Source organism: Rhinolophus hipposideros, assembly GCF_964194185.1.
Source record: "Rhinolophus hipposideros genome assembly, chromosome: 10".
In the NCBI taxonomy this organism is placed as follows: Eukaryota; Metazoa; Chordata; class Mammalia; order Chiroptera; family Rhinolophidae; genus Rhinolophus; species Rhinolophus hipposideros.
This window is the reverse complement of record NC_138056.1, coordinates 4,214,588-4,236,392: the sequence shown is the minus strand read 5'-3', so window position 1 is coordinate 4,236,392 and position 21,805 is coordinate 4,214,588. Positions and strand designations below refer to the sequence as shown.

General features: G+C 52.7%; 2 protein-coding genes across 29 annotated transcripts in view; both read left to right on the top strand.

The window, feature by feature from the left end:
* LRP5 (LDL receptor related protein 5) overlaps nucleotides 1-5,792 on the top strand; it is a 102,296-nt gene extending 96,504 nt beyond the window's left edge. Inside the window, exons 22-23 of the mRNA XM_081062389.1 lie at nucleotides 3,394-3,491; nucleotides 5,326-5,792. Coding sequence (XP_080918515.1) covers nucleotides 3,394-3,491; nucleotides 5,326-5,587 — 360 coding nt within the window. The 3' untranslated portion in view covers nucleotides 5,588-5,792. The remainder of the gene's footprint in view (nucleotides 1-3,393; nucleotides 3,492-5,325) is intronic.
* Nucleotides 5,793-11,068: 5,276 nt separating this feature from the next.
* PPP6R3 (protein phosphatase 6 regulatory subunit 3) overlaps nucleotides 11,069-21,805 on the top strand; it is a 121,311-nt gene continuing 110,574 nt past the window's right edge. For 14 of the 28 annotated variants that reach the window (XR_013994337.1, XR_013994338.1, XM_081064586.1 and 11 more), the window contains exon 1: nucleotides 11,069-11,200. The gene's annotated coding sequence lies outside the window, so the exon portion shown is untranslated. Of the gene's footprint in view, nucleotides 11,201-11,739; nucleotides 12,306-16,583; nucleotides 16,833-21,805 lie in introns of those variants that run through there. The other 14 variants (XM_081064579.1, XM_081064582.1, XM_081064581.1 and 11 more) reach the window with 6 other exon arrangements.

Below are 21,805 nucleotides of genomic sequence, written 5' to 3'. Positions count from 1 at the left end.
AGCAGGAACCCCCCTGGAGGTTCCCGTTGAGAGTTTCTTGTGCGTCTTCCCTGAGTAACGTGTACTTAAGCAAGTATTCAAGAGTATGGACTTTAGTTTTCCAGCAAAGGGAGTAATCGTTTTCCTTTTTCCTTTGAGACCACTGTATATTTACACGCGGTTGCAAGAAATAATTCAGCGAAGTTCCGTTCACCAGTTTTCCCCAGTGGGAGCATCTCCCGTCCCTACGGTTGTGTCAGTCCGTTCGTGCTGCTCTAACAACATTATCACAGACCAGGCGGCTTGACAGCAATCTGTGTTTCACAATTCTGGAGGCTGGGAAGCCCAACATCAAGGCACTGGCAGACTGGGTGTCTGGTGAGGGCCCGGTTCCGGGGTCACAGGCGGCCGTCTGGTTCTCTCTTGGCGGAAGGGAGCTGTCTGGGGTCTCTTCTTGTGAGGACACTGACCCCATTTGTGAGGGCCCCACCCTCATGACCTCACCTCCCAAAGGCCCCACCTCTAAATGTCATATTAGAGGGTAGGTTTCAACATAGGAATTTTGGGGGACAGTCACATTCAGCAATGACAACAGTACCATATCTTAATCAGGCCTTGGATATGACATCCTTTGACCTTACTCAGATCTTGCCAGTTTTACATATGTACTTCGTTTTTTAAGACTTGGTTTTTTTAAGAGCGGTTTTAGGTTTACAACAAACTTGAGAGGAGGGTACAGAGATCCCGCACACGCCCCCTGCCCCACACCTGCACAGCCTCCATCACTGTCCCCACCCCCACCCGAGTGCTACGTTTGTTCCAGCTGACAGCCGGTACTGACCCCACAGCGTCACCCAAGGCCATAGTGGGCAGTGGGGCTCACTCTGGGTGGTGTACACTCCGTGGGCTTGGGCAGACGTATGATAGCTATCCACCATTATAGTCTCGTACAGAGTAGATTCGTAGGTACTTTTTAAAACCCAAATGGTGGCATCTGAAGGTAACGAGAGCCCCTCTCTGCGCCTTGCGTTTGGCTGCTGAGAGAAGGCAAGCTGAGCACTTCGGACCGCCAGCTGACCAGTGTCCTCTCTGGATGCTACGGGAACCTGCCTCCAGAAGGAGGCACTGTCGTCATCCCATTGGCCAACGAGACCGAGAACGGAGTGGTAACTGGCAGCCGGAGGCGGTTCCTGAGCCTGGTATCCGGTTGCTCCCAGCGCTGCGCTGCACTCCCCCGAGGGGAGGCAGCAGCAAGAATGCCCGGGCTGCAGAGGCTGAGTGTCTGTCATCTTGACCACTCTTGCCAAGTGGCCTTCCCCTGGAGACAGTCCATCCTGCGGCCAGCAGAGGGCCACGTTGGCACGACTCCCTCTTAAACACTCTCTCCATGAATCTAACTTAAGCTGCAAATCGTACGGTGGTATAATCTTAATGTGTATTTCTTGCGTTACAAATGACGTCAAACATTTTTTTGTGTGTGTAATTACCTTTATAGTTTTATTTTCTCTGAAGGGTCTATGTGATATTGCGTTGTTAGTATTTTTATCCATTTGTAAGGTCTCTTCTATATATAGATATATTAAGAAAATTAGCCCGTTCCTTGAGATGTGTGTTGAAACTGGTTTTCCTAGATTTTTGTCTTTTGATTTGGATTGTAGTGTGTTTGCCATTTATACAATGAAACGATCAATCTTTTCTCTTATGACATCTAGGGGTTTTCAGTTGTGCTCAGAAAGGCTTTCCCTCCTTTGATCATAAGAAAAGAAAAGCAATTTCTTCCCATGTTCTTTTCCTTAATGTTCTCAGAGTTTCATGTTTTATATTTCAGTCTTTGATTCTCTGGGAATGTGATTATGTTGTTGGCACCTGACTTTGTTTCTGTGCCGCTGACTCCCAGGGGGTCTCTGGTAGTTACAGTTCACATGGTGTTCGGAACAGAGAAAGTTCAATAGACAGAATTATTAGCAGGGACCGGAATTCTGGACAGTCGGCCAGTGAGAGGTAAAGCGAACTCTTCAGAACACAGGAAAAGCAGATCAGCGGGGAGAGAGCACCCAAAGAAGCACCCCAGAGCCACGGTCCAGTCTTAGAGAGGGTACAGCCTCTGCTCAGCAATTGGCTAAGAAGTCGCTGAGGTGCTACACCAGCGATAGTGCTAGAAATCTGCCCAGTGCAGGACTGGGAAGACCTTCTCCACAACTCCTTGACTTGAACCTCCCAACACCCTGGGGGAAGTAGCAGTGACAGCAGCAGAGGGAGGGGGTTTGGGCAGAATCCCAGAGCACGCCTCGGAGGATGAAGTGAAAAACCCCAGCTCCAGTCAGGTTCATGGGCAGATGCCGAAACAGGACCCCACAGGCAGCTGCCAGGGGCCCTTTCCGCTCGGCTTCCCTGCCTGGTTTCTGCTCCCCTCTCTGAATAACCCTTCCCAGTGTTGTGTCCTGCCAACTTTGGGGTCAGATCCTGAGGAATCCCCAGAGTGGCTATTTGGGCAGAAGAGGACCCTCCCCAAAATAAGTAGCAGGGACCCATGCCGCACTTCTGTTAGGACAGCCTCAGGAAGCAGGTCTTCTTAGCCCCATTTTAGAGATGAAGAAACCGAGGCCCCACAGGGGAAGTCCCTCACCAGGGAGCAATGTGCAGCCCGGAAGTACGGGAACAGGACTCCCAGACACATCTTCACTGCGTGCAGTGACAGCCCTGTACCCATTCAGCTGTGGGAGCACTGGAAGTGGGACCTGGCTGTGCCCCCACCAGGCGTGGCTTGGAGGAGCTGTGTGCTGGGTGCTGGGTGCTGGGGAAGGTGCAGACCCGGCTCCCTCTGTCCCTTTATGGGGTGAGTCATGTGCTGCCCGGCTCAGGAGGGTGCATTCGCATGATAGAGTTGTCCATTTATTATCACAGTCTGGGGACCATATTGTCCCCTGAGGAAGGAGCACCCTTTCCTCATTTGCTCAGAGGCGCCGCGAGGGCCAGCAGTGGGGCTGTGGCCCCTCCCTTGGCGTGAGGACCCCTGTGCGTGGTCATGGTGCAGGTGGCCATGCTGGGGCCTATGGGGACATCTTGCACTGCTTGGGTGGGGCGGTGCAAAGGATTGGCTGGCTCAGGCATCCAGGGACCTTCCCGAAGTTCCGCCTCAGAGCTCAGGGTGAGTGAGCGCCCGGGCTGGGGGTCCCTGCGGGTCAGGGCAGGGCACCTGGGGCTGTAGACACCTCTGCTCCCACGACCTTCGGGATGTGACAGAGCTGCTTGCACTCTGCAGACAGGGTCCTGGGAGCATGGGTCTCCTGAGGCCGGTCAGCCCTGCACAGACTGCACCCCCTGCTCTAGGAGGAAACCGGGGCAGGAGGGCGGCTGGGTGGAAGGACCGCGAAGCTCCATTGGGCCACCATGACCCTTGCTTGTTCTCCTCAGATCCTGAACCCACCGCCGTCCCCCGCCACGGACCCGTCCTTGTACAACATGGACATGTTCTACTCTTCAAACATTCCCACCCCCGCCAGACCATACAGGTACGAAGTCCTGGCATAGCCCTGGCACAGCCCTGGCACGCTGTGGGGCTGCGCCTCCAGACAAGCCTGTGGCAGGGAGGGGCCTTGTCCCGTTTCCTAGGAGAGAAAACCCGGGGAGGGCTCCAGGGCACTGATGGATACGTGTCGGGGCCCAGCCCTCATTCCCCTGCATCTCCTGGCCCTTGGAGCACACCGTGCTGCCTCCCCACACCAGCCCACTGGGCCTCGTGTTGAGGCCAGAAACCCACTGGATCCCACGTTCTGAGTGGGCTCTTAGCCGGGACAGGCAGACTGGCCTTGGACGATGCCACCAGGGCTGCCCACCTTGGCATGGCTGGCCCCACTGCCCGCGGAGACCTTTGCACAGGGGCCTAGGCTCAGGCGTCGGACTGTTAATTCAGCTGTGGGCCCCACAGGGTCACATCGAATTCTGCATGGCTGCGGGTGCACCACGGGCCTCTCGGGCCCTCGATAGGATGGTCCTTTCTTGGTATAAGCGCCTGTTTGAGCCTGAGAAGCCCACAGGCCTGCTCAGCCCCCCAAGTTGTTCGTAATGGGGTTGCAGGCCCCTCGTCCCTGGGTGGGGCGGGACACTTGAGAATGCGGAGATCAAGCGGGATCGGGGTATACTGACGTGTCCAGGGGCCCTCAGAGCCTGGGGCGGCGTTGGTGAACCTCCTGCCCGTCAGCCCTGGGGTCTCAGCCAGCAGCGCCCACCCTCACCCGATGGGGTGGGTGGGGGTGGCCTGGGCCGGGCTTGCCCCGGCTGAGATCAGGGCTGTGGCATACTGCTGGACCGCCCAGGTGGAGGCAGAACCTCGGGAGTGGCTGAGGCCCCCCAGAGACTCGGGGCAAGGCGCCACCTGCCATCTGGTGTCCGTCTCGGGAGCTCCGGGGCCTGGCAGGGAGCCACGCGGCCTTGGGAGAGGCTCACCTTTTTACTGCTCCCTGCCCTGATCAGAGACCTGACGCAGCCTCATCGGCCACTGTGCCCAGGGCTGTCTCATCCACACCAGCCAGGCCAGGCCCCTCAGGCTGTTTTGTTCATTCTGCCCTGGTTTTGGGGCCACCTCCGATACCTCTTCCCGCCCACTGTCTGTCAGGGTCCCTTCCTGCTCTTGAGATCCCATGAGACAAATCCTCCTGCTGCACTTCCCTCAGCCCAGGCGCCCCTCGCTGGCCCTTGGGGGCTGGCTCCACCTCCTGCCCACTGTGAGCCCCACTGTGGCCCAGGCCTGGGGCTCTTAAACACACCGTGATCCCAACCCCACAGGCAGGCTACGGGGGGGCCCAACACAGGATTTCAGGGGGCAGGAGGTGTCTGGGAGGCGGTTCATGGGGCGGCAGCGGGGTACTATCTCCGGGGTCAGGTTGCTTTCACTCAAGATGGGACCGTTCCGGGCCGACCGGTCTCCAGCATTGACTGTGGTGACATAAAGGGGAACAGTTGCTGAGCACGTTTTGCTGCCAGACAGTTCCTTGCACTTCCCATGCAGAATCTCACTGAATCCTCACAGGCCCCTTTTGAAATGGGTACTACTTCGTCCTCTCCATTTTATCAACGAGAAACTAAAACTCAGAGCAGTGGAGGGAGGAGCCCAAGGTAGACTCTGGAGTCCCCACTCTGTCCATAAAGGCGACCTTGGCTGGGGCTGCAGGGCTTCCAGGGGGCCTGGCTTGGCCGCCCTGCAGGGTGGACGAGGCACCTGCTGAGAGGTGGGAAGGTCAAGGCTCAGAGCGGCCACACAGCTGGGCGTGGGGGAGCTGTGCCCATCGGGTGCATTGCACGGGGCCTCCTGAGTCAGGTCCCACTCCCCCCTTTGTGTCCCCTCAGACCCTACATCATTCGTGGAATGGTGCCCCCGACGACACCTTGCAGCACAGACGTGTGCGACAGTGACCACAGTGCCAGCCGCTGGAAGGCCAGCAAGTACTACCTGGATTTGAACTCAGACTCAGACCCCTACCCGCCCCCGCCCACACCCCACAGCCAGTACTTGTCTGCGGAGGACAGCTGCCCCCCCTCCCCCGCCACCGAAAGGAGCTACTTCCACCTCTTCCCGCCCCCGCCGTCCCCCTGCACGGACTCGTCCTGACCTCGGCCGGGCCACCCCGGCCTCCCTGCACCCCTGTAAATAGTTTTAAATATGAACAAAGAAAAATATATATTTTATGATTTAAGAAATAAATATAGTTGGGATTTTAAAAACATGAGAAATGTGAACAATGATGGGTGGGCAGGGCTGGGAAAACTTTGTACAGCGGAGAAAATATTTATAAACTTAATTTTTTTTAAACATCACTGCTGTTCTTTTGTGCCATGTGTGCGCTGGAATTGAGTGTCGCCACGGAGTGAACCTGACCCCGGCCTTCCCCTGTGCAGCTGTCGGGGTCGTGCGCGTGTGCTCCTGGGCACAGGTGTCTTCTCTCCATCAGGTTCCCCCAGGGCAGAGGCCTGCAGGCAGGCCCAAGGTCATGGGTGTCCGACCCGTGCAGTCACGAAGGGCCTCGCACTTGGTTTCATGCTCTGTTGTTGCCATCTTGAAATTCTAAATAACTTTTGAGAAAGAGGCCCGTTTTCATTTGGCAGGAGGCCCTGAAGATTCTATACCTGGGTTTTGGGCTGTTCCTGGCCAGTCTCTGCCACTGTATGAACTGTGTGTGTGCCAGCCCAGGCTACTGTGCCCATCAACACAGTGCTGGGGGCTGGGGACCCCTCCTGTCCCTACCATCTGTGTGGACACAGTGGATGGGGCTGCCAGGTCGCACACACCCCAGGTCGGGAGGGAGCCCCCCAGCCGGAGGCCTGCCCTATGCCCGCCTGGATGGTATTGGAGGAGACTGTTAGATAAGGACGGGGCTTTGCCCCTGGGGACCCCCAGTCTGTGGAAAGAGATGGAGAAGTCAGCAAGTAATGGTGTCGTGATGAAGCTGGGCTGTTCTGGTGCCAGGCAGAGGGCATTCAGAGGGGAGGCAGGAAGCCAGAAGGGCCTGGCCCTCACTGCGATGTTGGAGGGAGGTGGAAGGACCACCACAGGTAGTGCTGCATGCACACTCCCGAGATCTGGAAGAAGGGCCGCCCCGTACACCCGAGATTGAACCATTCACCCACCCCCAGGGCCTGGAGCACAGAGGTGACCAACTGCTGGGCAGCCTCCATGATGGGGGACCCCAGAATACACTGGACCCTCAGCCCTGGCACAGAGGAGGTGGGAAGGCGGTGGCCCTTAGGACTGCTTGGCCACAGAACATAGCTGGGGACATCAGGGCACAAGCCTGCCTGGCCTGGTTCCTGGGACAGACCTTCGGGGTTCACCTCCCATCCCAACGGCTGATGCTGCCGCTGGGACCAAGAGTAGATGCAGGGGACAGGGTGACCTGGCATCAGTGCAAAGCGAGAGTGAGCACAGGAAGCCAGTGCTGAGCACCGAGCCACCTGAGAGGGGGGACCTATGCCCAAGGCCCCTTTGCAGACGACGGGAAGGCCAGCCTCATCTCTTAGCCACTCCATGCAGCCGGCCCCGTCTGTTTAGGAAGGTGCCGTCCCCCGCCCGTCCCCTCGGGCTGTCAGAGACTTCCATAGTTGAAGCCCAGGAAGAAGCCTCGCCCAGTCTGCCTGGCAAGGAGCAGGTCCTCGGTAAATGGGTGCTGGGAACTGTTAAACTCAGCGGTGACGCACTTGCCCCAGGTCACACCACAAAGGACTGGCAGAGCTAGATGGTGCACCCAGACTCCCAGCCCAAGGCGGGGTCCCCTGCCCCACAGAGCTGCCTGCAGTGGGCGGGGGAGGGGGCTTCTAAGCACTCAGGATTCCTGTTCTTCCAGGTTGGGCCCCACGCCCTGAGGTGCTAATTTAAAGTACCAGTCTCGGCCTGGGCAGTCAAGCGGGGAGCAGAGGGCACCTTTGCTGACTCAGAAGCAGTGGCTGCATTGTGGGGGTCCCCTAGGAGACCTCCGTCCACTCTCTTGTCCTTCAATCATGCATCGGGGGTCCCCAGGAGCACCTCTGCTCCATTCTTCCACCCTGCCAGCCATCCAGTCCACTAGGGATCAGACCAGGGGTGGGGAAGGAATGACCTGGGCTGTGACCCCCGTGGCCTGTGTGGGCTGGGGGAGGATTGAGTCACCTCTGCAGCCCTCCCGCTCTCCCCCCAGCACCCTGGAGTGTCCCCTGACAGATCCATTGCATGGCTACGGGTGCCATCTGGTGGCCAGAGACCACTCTGCTGGACGCTTTCCTGCCTTGCGGTCAGCTAGGGGGAGTGGGCCAAACTGCTGGCCTCCTACTATGTGCCAAATAAATCTGTCAGCCTTCAGTAAGCACCCACTACCTGCAGAGCCCTTGCTGGGGGCCCCAGAAAGGGTATCACACTCAGATGGGAAGGCTTCCTGGAGGAGGTGATGTCTAAGCTGTCTTAAATGAGGGGGTGAAATTAACCCAGCTTGTTTCATTTAAACTTCACAACACCCCAGCGAGGTATCTTTGATTTGTAGTTGAGGAAACCAAGGCTCAGGGAAAAAGAAGAAAAGCCACAATTGTTTTCATTCATTTGTTCAATCACTCCTTTATCCAATAAACATTACTAACTGGCTACTGGGTGCTACTCAACGTGGCCAAAAGGGCTTTCACTTTCCCTCCAAAGCCTCTCACCTCTGCGGTGACACACATGACTTCCGAGTCTCTGTTAGCCCTCACTGAGCCCTGCGAGGGGGTTTTCCCTCGGGGAACGACAGCGCCTTCCCGACCATATCAAAAGAGCCATTTGCTCAGCTCAGGCCTCCTCCAGGCTGGCTGCAGGATGCGTGTGGGAGCTCCACCCTGCCTGGGCCCAGCAGCCCTCTTGGGTCCATAGCTGCCCTGGGTAGCTGAACAAAATCCACGTGGCCAGATTTTAGGCATGTCCAGTGCCAGGCGGGACAATGTGGAACTGGGATGTAGGTGAAATGGAGAAACCTGGGTGGTGGGAAGTGGGGTGGGGCTAGGATCCCACTTGGCCCCTACAGGGTACCTTCTCGAGAGCCCCTCAGATGGCTCTTCCCAGCACTGAGACCCCCTTGAGGGTATGAGACCATACCCTCAGGTCACCAGGCTGGGGTCCCCCCAAGGAACCCCCTTGCTGGCTCCTCCCTCAAGGTCCTCATCCAGATTCCCATGCCTCTACCTCTCTCTCTCTGCACCCAAATGCCCTCTTCTGTTCTTTCCCCGTAAGCTAGCGGCCCTAATTGTTAGCAACCTAGTTACCAACACTTGGGCTACCAACAGTCCTCTAGCAGGAAGGGAAATACCTTCTCCCAGACCAGATTGAATCTTAACGTAGGGAAGAAAAGGAAAAGAAACAGAAGAGTTACATTTCCGTGTTAAAATAGGTCGACCCTTCACATCCTACTAGAGCTGCGTATCTGGCCCCTTATCTCCAACCTCAACTAACCTTGACCTGACCGAGAACCAGCTCGGGCCCTTCTGGAGCATGGCTGCCCCCAGCATGGCTCCACTCTAGCTCTCAGATCAGGACTGAGCCTTGGTGATGTAATAACAAAAGGAAAGCCAATGGGATGGCTTTGTCCCCAAGTTGAGCTTATTCAATTTAAAGCCTTTTTGTTTATCCTGAGCTAGTCTTTCCTACCTGAGCGTATGTGTGTTCAAATGTCCTTCCTTGTATGAAAGGACGGCAATAATAAATGGTATTTTTAAAAGCCATTACTCGATAGAATTAGTAATGATACAGTTCTGTGGCTGTTCCCAAAGTTTAGGAGTACTAGCTGGGTGACTGGCACATGGGCGTTCATTATGTTTCAACTGTTGAGCATGTGCGAAGTGATTTGTATAAATTTTTTAAAAGTCTAGATGGGTTGCAAATTTAAACATTAAAAATTAAATCACAAAAGGATTAGGGAGAAAAAGGGGAAAGTGGTGCTCTGTGAAATCTAGAAACTCGGCAACTGTGAAGTCGATGCAAAGCCTCAAAGTCACTCTGCAAAGCCTGTCCGTGGTTCCCCACTGCGCTCAGGTGAGGGGCAGGGCTCAGATGCCTCCCCCTTCAGGAAGTTCTCCTGGCTTCAACCCTTCGGATTAGGTTGGGAGCTCATCTAACTGGAGACTTTTGGGGCCCACTTCTATTGGGTGAGGTACTGCGTTATTTCATTTAATTATAGTGCGCATGGCCCTAGGACCCACTTCAGAGTCTGGGACGGAGGAGCCTGAAGCAGGTACTGGCAAGTCCTTTGAAGATGAATGAGAAAAGGGATCAGTGGGTGGCTGGGCCCTCCCTCGGTGCCCCCGAGGGCAGGTCCCAGCCCTAGCTGTCCCCTCCTGCCCACGCCCAGCCTCCCTCTCGGGCACCAGCTCCTACCCCAGTGTTCCCTGCAGCCTCTCCCCGACCCCTAGGTCCAGCCCCCGGGGCCTGCCGCCCCCGCCCTCTGCGCCTCCCGTAGCCTGGCCTTGCTGCTCTCGCGCAGAACAGCCCCCGGGGGCGTCGGGCCTCCCTCCCCGCCGTCCGGACTCGGGGGCCTGCAGCGCTGTCCTCCCGGTCCCTGGCTTGAAATGACACCTGCTCAGGAAGGGCCCGCCCCGCGGCGGCCCGTGTCACTTGCCACCACGTGGTGCTGCCCAGGGGGTGTCTGACGCACCCCCGCAGGCTGTGCACACACCAGGCGCTCACTAGTGGGCTGCCCACGGAGGCGGAGCGCCCGCTTCCGCAGCCTGCAGCCCAAGCGTCCCCTGCGCTGCGCGCACACTCGTGGGTGCGTGCCTCTGCGTTCGCTGAATTCCGGCCGGGTTTCACCGGACGCTGACTTGCCCCCAGCTTTTAGCCCTGTGGCCAATTGTCGCCCTCTGGCATTTCGGGAGAAACTCGTGTGTAAATCCTTCCGCAAGACAAAACATTTCTTCTCTCCCGGCGCTGTAGGGCGGGCTAGCGGCCAGGGGACGCCGGTCTGGCCCCTGTACCGTGACCCTAACTCCTGCGACAGCCACCTTTTCCTCGTAAGGTGCCCGAGGACGTGCAGGTCTCCCTTCATAAAATTCAGCCGTGGAGAATGCGGGCATCGATCCCGCTACCTCTCACATGCTAAGCGAGCGCTCTACCATTTGAGCTAATTCCCCAGGTCCAGATGACTTCCGCCGCGGACACATATTGTGACTCACGTCATCACCGGTTTCCTGCAGGCTCTCCAACCCGCCCACGGGTCTCGCTACCCCATTGGTTCCCTTGCAGCTTCCAGCTTCACGGCCATGATTGGTTTGGCTCAATTTAGTTTTAAAAAGCATTTGCTATCGGATTGGTGGTCCGAAGCGTCCGTCACACAGGGGCCCTGCTGTTGCTACGGCGGAGGGGGACCCAGCCAGGTTCCTCCTGGTTTCTGATTTGTTTTTGCAGACTCCGGGGTCCTAGAGGTTCCGGATCCGTCAAGTCCATGGGAAAAGAATGCGCCCCTCGCCCTTGACTGACGGGGCCTGCGAGCCAATAAGAGTGGGTGCAACGGGGCCGCGGGGCGCCCCAATAGGCTGCAGGGGACGGGAGAGGGAGGCCAATGACCGTGGAGCCGGGGGCGGGGGCAGGGCCGCAATTGGTTGCGAGGAGGCCAGAGGGAGGGCGGGGAGAACTCAAGGCCTGCTTGATACGTCCGCCATTTTGGGCGCTTCGCTGATGGTGTCGGTGAGCGCGTTTCCCGCCTGAGCGCAACTAGCGGCGGGTCGCGGGCACCTCCAGGTAATGGAGGGGGCGGGGGGCGGCGGAGCGGGTAGCGGCGCGGGGTGCGCGGCGCGCGGTCGGCGGCGAGGCCCTTCCCCCTGGCCTCGGCGGCGCGGGGAGGGAGCGTCCCGGCCCCCTCCCCTCCCCCCCGGAATTCGCCGCTCGGCCGCCCGAGAGGCGCGGCGCCCCGGCTCTCCCGGCGTCGCGGTCCGCGCCTGTCAGCCTCCTGCTCGCCCGCCACGGGCCGCGGGGGCCCCGCCGTGCGGGGCGCTGGGGCGGGACGCGGGCCCGACGGCGAACTTGGCGCCCGCGGTGAGGTCCGCGGCCCCTCACCCGGCCCGGCCCGGTTCCGCCGCCGCCGGCCCGCCCCGCGCGAGCCCCGGAAGCGTGTCCAGCTGAGGGGCAGCGCGCTGCGGACGCGCGAGGGCCATTGTTGGAGTCCTCCTCGGGGGGACACGTCGCGTGGGCTCCCGGTCCCGCGCCGCGGACTCGCTGGAAAGCGCGAGAAGCGGCTCGGTCGGCGAGTAGTCCCAGCGCTCGGAGCGTCGTTTCTCTCCGGTGTTGGGACTCGGACGTCGAGCGGGTCGCGAAAGCCTCGCCGGCGGGTGTGAGCGACGGGGGTGGTCCTCGCGCGGCGGGAGGCGCCTCCCTCCGAAAGCGGCCGGTGCGCGCCGTCCCCGCTGGGCTCGAGGCCGTGCGGGGCTGGGGACCAGCCTCGGAGGTGGCCCCGTCCCGGCGCGTCAGCGCTTCGGGTGATCCTCCCGGCATTTAACCTTCTCTCTGGGTCCCGCGCAGCTTTGTTTATGTTTTGCTTTTATGGGAGGGGCTCCGCCTGGGTCGTTTCCTTTCACCCCCGCGGCACTTGTTCGCGCGGAGGTCGCCGCACTTTGACGCGGGTTTCGCTCCGACTCAGCCCTCAAGGTCGTGGCGCGGGCAGGCGGCCAGTGGGAAAGGGACCCCAGGCGTCCCGCCGGGCGACGGCTGCCGGGCGGGGGGTGTCTGCGCGACCGTCACTCCCCCCGGCGTCCGACGGCCTGCGCTCGAGTCTTGGTTCCACCAGTTTCCGGCTTGGTGACCTTGGGCAAGTCACTCGGTCCCGGTGCTGCCGTGTCGTCTGGGGCTGGTAAGCGTCTGCCGTAGCCGCGGGTGGGGGGGTGCCCGGCCCGCGGTCAGCCTGGTGCTCGGTGGCTGTTACTGCTGGTTTAAACGTTTGGGTGTCATTAGAAAGTCAGAGACGAGTGCAAGCCCTGGCTCTGCGTGAATGTCTTTAGAAAAGTTTGTGTAAAGAATCAGCTGGAGGGAGAAAGTGAAGTGGAAATGTTTTCCGGTTTTTCTCCGGAGAGCGGTGGTTGAAGGTTCCCTGAATTACACACGTTTCCTGGAGTGACTTTTAGTGGTGGTGCCTCAGTGCTTGGTTCAGGAGGTGTAAATAAAGAAAAGCCCGTCAGCAGCTCCACTCAGATTCTTTCCCTCTTTCCCTTTGGGTGCTACGTCCTTAGTATGATTGCCCCCCAAATCAGTAAGTCCAGGGTTTCTTTGTGTACTCTTGGGTGGTGGTTTAGCTTCGAAAGGTTATTGTGTATTGACATTTATTTCTAAAGATGGTTTGGGGAATCAGCTGTTTTGCATTTCAGTGTGTCGGATCAGGGAATCCAGAACGTTTAACAAAGTGCCATCCAGTCGGTCACACATACACCCACAGCCTTTTAACAACTGCCCTGTGTGCGTCTCCCTGGTTCTCGAAACCATGCTCTCCCTTTCCCCGGCATTGCTCGCTCAGGACCTGACTTGCACCGGGAAACTGTTACTTGGATAGACTCAGTCTTAAGTAGAGATGAGCAGCTTGCTGGTCTAACTTACTCAAGAACGGGAAGAAGATCATTTTGGATTAGAAAACTATAATAGCTTTTGTGTAAATTATAGCAAAACAAACCAAAAACTTGCTAGTTTCAATTAATATCTTGAGAATTTGAGAGTGAGACCATAGCTGGACATAAAGTGAATAGTAGTAAAATTGAGACTCGACAGGGTGAGGTTTGCTCGGTTTGTTTAATTTTTGGTATCTATTTGGTACAAAGATAACATGCTTATTGCAGATAAAACATCTCTTCCTTAGAATAGTAGTTGTCAGGATCAATATTTACTTTGTTTCTATGATACACTTGTATGTTGCAGTTTTGTATTTTGGATATTTGAGATGCAGTCTTGAGTGTATATTGGTCTAAAATTTTACAATGTTTTGTTATCCTGAAGAAGAGGAAATGACAGTGACAGTGAAGCTCGTCTAACCAGCTGCTCAGCTAAGACTCAGCATTGAGTTTATTTCATGAAAAGCCCAAGAACTTATTGTTCCTCCTTATAAGTCAAGATCTGAGCCCCAGTGGGCTGAGTAGTGTTAGCTACTTTTCTCAGGTGAGAGGAACTGAAAACATAGACCTCGCTTCTTGGCTTTAAGTAGCTTTCTTGTTTTGTTTTTTCCTTCTTCCCGAAGAGAACCTCAAATGATTGGTTTTTATTCACTCCTGATCGGTGGTTCTCAACTGAGGGATGATTTTGCCTCCAGAGAAACATTTGGCAATGTCTGGAGATATTTCAACTTGTCACCCCTGTGGGAGTGAGCAGTGTGCTGCTACTGGCTTCTAAAGGGTAGAGACCAGGGAAGCTGCTAAACATCCTGTAATGCACGGGACAGCATTCCCTCCTCCCACCTTCCCCTCCAGCTCCAAATAACAATAATGCCAAGGTTGAGCAAGACTGATGCTAGACTGGTTTGGATTCGAATCATTTGGGATTCTTTTTAAGACCATGGGTTGATGGATCCCACCTCTGGAAATTTGTGGTGTGATTGAGAATATATTTTTAAAACGCTCCCCAGGTAATACTGAAGTTCAGCTAGGTTTTGGCACCGCTGTGCAATATCACAAATTTTAGGGGCTGCTAGTAGGTCAGGGAGTCCTTCAGGTGATCTGTGAGCTCTGTCTTTGTGGTACCTCGGTCCCACCTTGGAGATGACTTAGTGGTGGAAGGGATGGTGTCCATACATTACTTGCAGGTGCCTGAAGATGGAACTTGAAAAGAAATTTTAAATGAGTTGATTCTGTAAAATAATTTAGAAAACGTTTCCTCCTTTCCCTCAGGAAAATAATGAGGATGTTGTGCTGAAACTTAGTAGCACTCTCAGGCTTTGAGTGTTGTTTGCTCCCTTGCTAAACAGCTCTATACTAGTGTGATTTTTGAGTTTTGTATCTTTTGCCCTCATCCTGTCCATCAGCTGTTAATTCTGTTGTTAGATGCCAGCTTCATCATTACCTTTTTTTATTTCCAGAGAGTTAGCCCTGGATCAGTTTGCCAATTCTGCCCTTTGAGCGCAAGAGAGAGGCATACTTTATGTTCAACCTTTTTACACAGTGACCCTTGCCTGCTAGTAAAGGGGCTTCCTCTGTGCCCTGGACTCTGACCCAGGTCAGTGAGTATTTTTCCTGGGGGGGGGGGGATGAGGTGCAGTAGTAGAGAAGGGCAGAGATTCTTTTCTCACACATACTTGCGATTTAGATGATCTAGTTTATTGAATGGATAAATGTTAGTATAAAAACTATACACATTTTCAGCAACTAAATATTAGCATCAGGACATAAAAAGGAGTTTATGCAGGCACTTTCTAATCCTTCATCCTAAAATTCGACTTATGGCCGAGATTGAGAATGACAAGTGACCCCTCCCGCCCTGTACTTCTAATCTTCATTTATTTTTCATTTATTTGATCAGCTAATATATTGTCTTGACTCTACCAGGAACTGTTTTAGGGAGTCACTCATGACCAGGTGCTTAAGGCCGTGCAATCTAGAAGGAGAGGCCGTATTACAAAGGAGACAGAGTTTGCCTGGGAGACCAGGTAACAGAGCTTGTTAAAATGGTACCTGGTGTAAATAAGTCGGTAGGTAGGCTCTTGGTGAGAGGCCCTAGACTCTTCAGAGGAAAAGCACTCGTTTGCGTTTGCTGGTTGGGTGATCGAGATTCCAGAAGTCTTTTTGCCAGAGGATAAAGGAGTTACACTTTGTTTTTTTCCATGTATTAAATGGTTATGTTGATTTGCCTCCTTGGTTTGGTTTGGTTTGGTGGTGGTGCCACTCTTGCCATACTGGTAAAGCTGTTTTGTAATGTCAAATAGGATTGATCTGTATTGTCTTTTGGTCCATCGATGTTGCTTGTCAGTCATTCAATCAAACTTGAAACACTGACTGGTTACACACTGACCAGGGCCTTGATGTAGGTTCTCGCTTAACATCTTGGGCATCCTGAAGTCACGGTGCTTCCAGGGGACGGAAATGGTTTTTTCTGCTGTAGTCTGGGTCTTGGTTGAGTGGAGATCTGTTTTACCTTTGGCTTAGATTTAATTGCCACGGAAGCTTCCTTTCTTCCTCTCTCCCTTTCTCTATTTTTCTTTACTGGGAGAGAGGAGATACTATTAGGTTGGTGCAAAAGTAATTGCGGTTTAAAAGGTTAAAAATAATTGCAAAAACTGCAGTTACTTTTGCATTAACCTAATAGTTATTAGATCAATACCCAGTTTATTTCAGGTTTTGGGTGATTATGAACGAACTGATATCTGGATACCAGGTAGATTGCCTAGATGGTAAAGAAGCAAGTAAAGGGATCTGTGCAGTACTTGAAAGGCTTCTTACCTTAACTGGGACATTTTTATGTCACATACTTGGCAAAGATCTGGGTTTACTGAGTAGAGATGGTTTACTACTTGTCACATACCTCTAGCTAGCATTGGCCTGTTTTCTAAGTATTATTGAGGATTACGCGCTCGATTATGGGTTTATATAATAAAGTTTGATAGGTTATGCACCTCTTTTTACTGATATAAGGAGGCTCTGATCTTGTGCTTCTCAACGACTCCGGAGAAGACTAGGGTGTTGCTAGTTGCAAAATTTCTTCCAGTGGGAATATGTATTAACTTGGAATGGTTCGTGTGTCCCAGAGGTCGACTGCTGGGAAATCTGGTGGCCTAACGGAAGATGAATGAAAGATTGTTTTTTTTGAGCATTAGAGAGCAGAACTGAAAAGGCTGCAGGGAAAAAGTAAAAATAAAAAGGCTGCAAAAATGAGTATGATTGAATGTTGAGTCTGACGTGGAGAAAGCCGTGGGGAGTGCTCGGTGCAGCCTTGAGTTGCCTGTGCCTTGATGTCTGTCTGAACAACAGTGCTGGTGTCAGATGCACTCGGACAAGAAGAGAAAGCATTTTGCCCCAGAATGCATGGCTCTCTGAGCCCCTAGGCAGGGTAAGGAAGGCAGCTGTGTTACACTACCCACTGAGGCGCACGCTGGCCTCGTAGTTAGCGGACATTGGCTGGACTTTGGTGAAATCTGAGCTTTCAATTCCCAGATGGGGGCAGTGGCAGGAGGAGCTTTGACAAGTACTGACTCTGTTGGCTGTTTGGGGCTTCTTCTCGTGAGAATCACGGTTTTGGAGCTGGCACAGAGCTTAGAGATCCTTGATTGTTAGAGACAAATTTAGGCCAGGCTGGAGAATGGACCCGCAGGCAGCTGAGAAATCTCAGTTCCTGCGTGATTCCTTAGGGCTTTGGTGGCCCCGCTAGACCCCAATTCCAAGTGTCATTTGTTTCAAGAGTGACATCACAGGTAGGTCTCACCGAGAGAGTTAAGACAAAGGGTTAACTTGTGAATTGTTTGCTTTCGGTGGTGGTACATGTTAGTTTTGTCATTGTAGTGGACGAGGGCATAGTGTCTCCTGGTTTTCTTATGAACATAGATATGCAGGGTTTCTGTTGCCTCCGTGTCTGCCTCTGTTGCTCTGAGACCCTGAGTAAATGATGGTCTTTGAATGACCCCCCCACTTGCCACTGTGGACCCTTGTTACACTGGATTCAACAACTACGCGTTTGACACCTCTCATAGATAGTGTTTTAAGCAAAGGGAGTTTTCGCAGACTAGTACTTGTTGTCTGTACTCGGTCAGGGGAAGAGTGCTCGGCCTGAAATAGCTGGTTTACGTTCTGGCTCCCAGTCTTCCAGCCGTGTGATGCTAATATTAGATGACATCTCTATCCTTTAGTTTCCTTATCTGTGAAATTAATGTTAAATATAGGCGAATTAGCACAAGGCCTAGCACAAGAGTAATATTTGTATTAATATTACTACCTTCACCAATCTTCGTGATAAGAATAGAAATAGCTGCAGAAACGACTAAGTGCGGTGAATGCCGTGAAGAAGTGAAATGGGCTGTGATGGGATCACGGAGGACCTTTGAGGTCTAACCAGCTGCTCGGGGGTGCTGTGGGTCGGGGGTGTTCGGGAGTTAGTGTTTATGTGCACGTTTTTGTGTGTTTTCATGTTTACGTTATGTATGTTTTACTTACATAAATGTGGTAATATTTTCTGACTTTGGTGGGAGTAGAGATCATAAATTGAGGTTTTGCATGTTGCTTTCAAAAACATTCTTGAAAATCTTTCTGCCATTATAAAGGTAACTCCGTTTGCTTTGGAGTCTCATAAAGAACCATATTTTTCCAGGGTGCTTGGAAAATCACATCTACCTTGAAGGATCAATGTATTTTAACAGATGATTGGACTTTTTTTATTTTGCACTTAATTTCTTTACAAATTCCACATTCGTACCAGACAGACAGCTCTCTTCTGTAAAGGGCTCTGAGGGTTCCGTGGTCCCTGTCGCTACGCAGCTCTGTCCTGTGGTGAAAGCAGCCAGAGACAACATACAGACAAACGAAGGTGGTTGTCTTCCAACACAGTTTTATTTACGAAAGCAGGTAGTGGGCTGGATTTGGCCTGCCCTGTGCTAACCTATTTTTTAATTTTGATTTTTAATGTGCTCATGTGTCAAAGAATATATATCAGCGTGTGTACAGATACTAAATGTAAAAGCCAGCAGCTGTGTACCCACCGCCCAGCTTACGAAATACACCGTTGCTGCCGCCGTTGACTCCGTGTGCCCTCCCCGACCTCTTCTTCTGACTGCCCCACGGCAAGCGTTGCCCTGCGGGTATCATTTTCTTGCTTTAGTTTATGGTGTTACCATCTGTGAATGTGTCCTTATATAACTTACGTTTTGCATGTCTTTATATAAATTGAATAATTTTATTCTGTGACTCCTCTGCCCATTGTGTTTGAGATCCGTTTGTTCCAATATTTGTACTTATTGTGTCATACTTGTTCTGCTGCTGGGTGTATTAGTGAGCAAAGCAGACAAAAGTCCCTGCCTTCAGGGAGCTTACATTTTAGTGGGGAAAGACAGTTCACAGATAAGTCAGATACCGTGGGGAGAAAGGTAAAGCAGGGACGTGTCTGGGTGGGGGCTGTTTGCAGATTGAAATGTCACTAGGGTGAGCCTCCCTGAGTTGGGGCCCTTTGAACTAAAGGAGGGGAGAAGGAGCCACGTGGCTTTGGGTGCGGGCGGGATGGGAGGAGCCTTCTAGGCAGAGGGCCTAGTGTGCAGGAGGTGCTTAGAGGGCTGTGCCTTCTCTGTCGCAGGAAGGAGCAGTAGAGAGGCCAGGCTGGCTGGAGGGAAAGCCCCAGGGAGAGTGGCAGGAGACAAGGTCACAGACGGTGGGGGAGAGCCAGTCACACTGGCCTTCTTTTCTTCACGGTTTTGTCTTTCTCTGAATGAGATGGGGATTTGTAGTGTTTAGAGCAGAAGTGTGACCTGAGATCTGATTTTTTTTCAAAGGACCCCCTAAAGCTGTGTTAAAAATAGCTGCTGCTGTGTGCAAACAGATAATGGCAGCTTGGAGGCGAGTGGGAACACGGGTGAAAGTGAGAAGTGGTTGTGTTCTGCATGCGTCTTGAAGGTAGAGCCCAGGGGTTTTGCTGAGAGCAGGGTGAAGGATGATCCTGGGAGGTTTTGCTTGTGGTGGGAGCTGCCATTATGATAAAAGGGAAGACTGGGGGGGCACAGGTTGTGGAAGTCAGATCAGGAGTTGGGTTTATTCAAAGGAGTTAAGTTTGTGAAGCTTTCAGAGAGCTGATGAGACGGGCAGGATTGAAGCGGTTGGCGTTGAGAGGAGAGGTCTGGGCTGAAGACAGACACGTGAGACAAGTCCTGAGGTTGAGTGAAAGCGCTGAGATGAGTAAGGGCGGCGTCCGCAGGGAAAGCAGGGCAGGGCAGCCTGAGGTGGAGGAGAAGCAGGTGAGAGTGGCACCTGTGAAGCCAGGGAGGATGTTGTCATGGAGGAAGAGTGGCACCTGTGCCCAGTGCTGCTGCTGGAAGGTCAAGTAAAATGAGGGCTGAGAAGTCCTTGATGACCTCGACCGTTTCCACAGGGTGGTGCAGGAAAAGCCTGGACGGGAGGGTTCTGGAAGACCCGGGAGAAGAGGTCCACGAATAGAGGAGCCATGCCCACGTAGTGTCCATAGGCTCCCCGTGGTGAGAGGAGGAAGGGGGGCTCTTCTTCCCCCCATAGTGGGAGTGTGTGGACATGTCGTCTTCGTTTCCCGGTGAAATAGAAGTTGCCAGCAATCTGTGAAAGTGAGGGTGAGTAGGGCCGAATGGGTTGTGAGGAGACAGGAGAAGGTATGGAATATTCTATGGATGAGTAAGCATGTGAGTGGAGTAGCAACATGGAACGGCCTATGTGCGGGGAGCCCCCCGAGTTTCAAGGGCAAAGAGTAGTTGTGTTCTTTTTACCAGAAGCTGAGTAGACAGTGCTGCGTTTGGGTCGGAGCTGTGCTTTTCCCTGAACGAAAGTGGCAAAGCAGGAGCAGGTCCGGGGAGTGATGACGGGGTGGCCATGGCGCTGAGGCTGGGACGCGAGGTTAGGTGAGGGCATCCACATGTGCCATTTGTCCAGCGATGCTTGTCATTGCGTTTTACTCCTTTTCACGTCTGTGTTCTGTTTCAGACCGAATACGTCTCATTTTGTTCCTGGTCCTGTCATGGGAGGGTGGGGTTGTTTCCAGTAAAGAAACAGTGCTGTTTTGAGCAGGTGCAGAAGCATTTCTCCAGGCTTAGACCGAGCAGGCTGCTGGCACCTGTACATCTTGAACTTGAGTAAATGGTGCCGCCTGTTGCCCCAAATGGCCGTGCCGTTTGCCCTCCTACCGGCACTGCTCTCTATCCTTTCTAACCCTTGGTTGGCACTGTCAGACGGTTTTATAATTTGCCAATTTGGTGGCTGTGAACTTACATCACATTTTTCAAAAAAGAACAGCTTTAATGAGCTATAATTCACGCATCATACAGTTCACCCATTTGAAGTGTACAATGTAATGGGTTTTAGTATCTCACAGAATTGTGTAATGATGCCCACAGTCTAATTTTACTTTTTCATCAGCCCCAAAGGAAACCTGTACCCATTCACATTCTCCGTTTCTGCCTAAGCACGAGGCAGCCGCTAGTACTCTTTCTATCGATTGCCCTATCCTGGACATTTCCTATAAATGGAATCACGCAACATTGTGCTCTTCTGTCTGGCTGCTTGCACTCAGCTAGTGTTTCCAGGCGCGTCCATCGGGTAGCAGGTGTCGGCCGCGGTACTTCATTGCTTTTTATTGCCGAACAACATTCCATTGTATGGAGAGACCACGTGTAACTTGGCCATTTGTCAGTGGGTGGACTTCTGGGTTTCCACTACTGCTGTGCGCAAGTCCTTGCGTGGACCTATGCCTTTGTTTGTCTTGCTGTGTACTTCGGAGTGGAATTGCTGGGTGGCATGGTAACTATGTTTAGATTTTGAAGAACTACCAAACTGTTTTCCAGAATGGCTACATTCTTGCCAACATGTATCAGGATTTCAATTTCTTAAATCCTTGCCAACATTTATTATTTTCCTGTAAAAAACAACATTAAATCCAGGCTAGGAGTGTGAAGTGTGGTGTCTCCGTGGTTTTGATTTGCCGTTCCGTAGTGACTGGTGCTGTTGAGCATCTCCTTATGTGCTTATTGACCGTCCGTGTGTCTTTAGAGGAAAGTCTGTTCGAATCCTTTGTCCATTTCTATTAATTCACTTTTGCACGGTTCCAATGTGCTTTTCTCCGATCACTAATGAAGTGGAGCATCTTTCTGCCTTTTCAGATTTTCCACTTTTATAAAATGCCTGTTTATGTCTTATTTTTTTATTGAGTTCATTTTTCTTATTTGTAGGAATTCTTACATATTCTGATTAATTTATTAAATATCTGTGTGACAAATACCCTTTTCCAATTTGTGAATTGCGTTTTTACTGTGCTATGGGATCTTTAAAAAGTGGTTATTGAAAGCATGGAATAAAAGGGCAAAAAAGGAGCTCAGTGTCTTCTGATCTTTTCTCCTAGGCCTCACTTCCCAGGTAGAAGAGGAATAGATTTTTGACTTGTAGGTAGTTGTCTTTTAAAAAGTTTTATGGTTTTTCTCCCTATCTGTCTTGCACATCTTTTGTTAGATACATTCTTCGGGTACTTTATAGTTTGGGTTGCTGTTGTAAATAATTTTTTAAGTTAAATTTTCTATTTGCTGGCAAATGGAAATGTAGATGACTTTATGCAGCTCACACGTGCAGTAACTGCTCTAACTTAATTTGCCTGTGGGCTCTTTTTGGGGTTTTATGTAGATAATCATCTCATCTTTGAATAATGACACTTCTGTCTTTCCCAGCCCTTTTACTT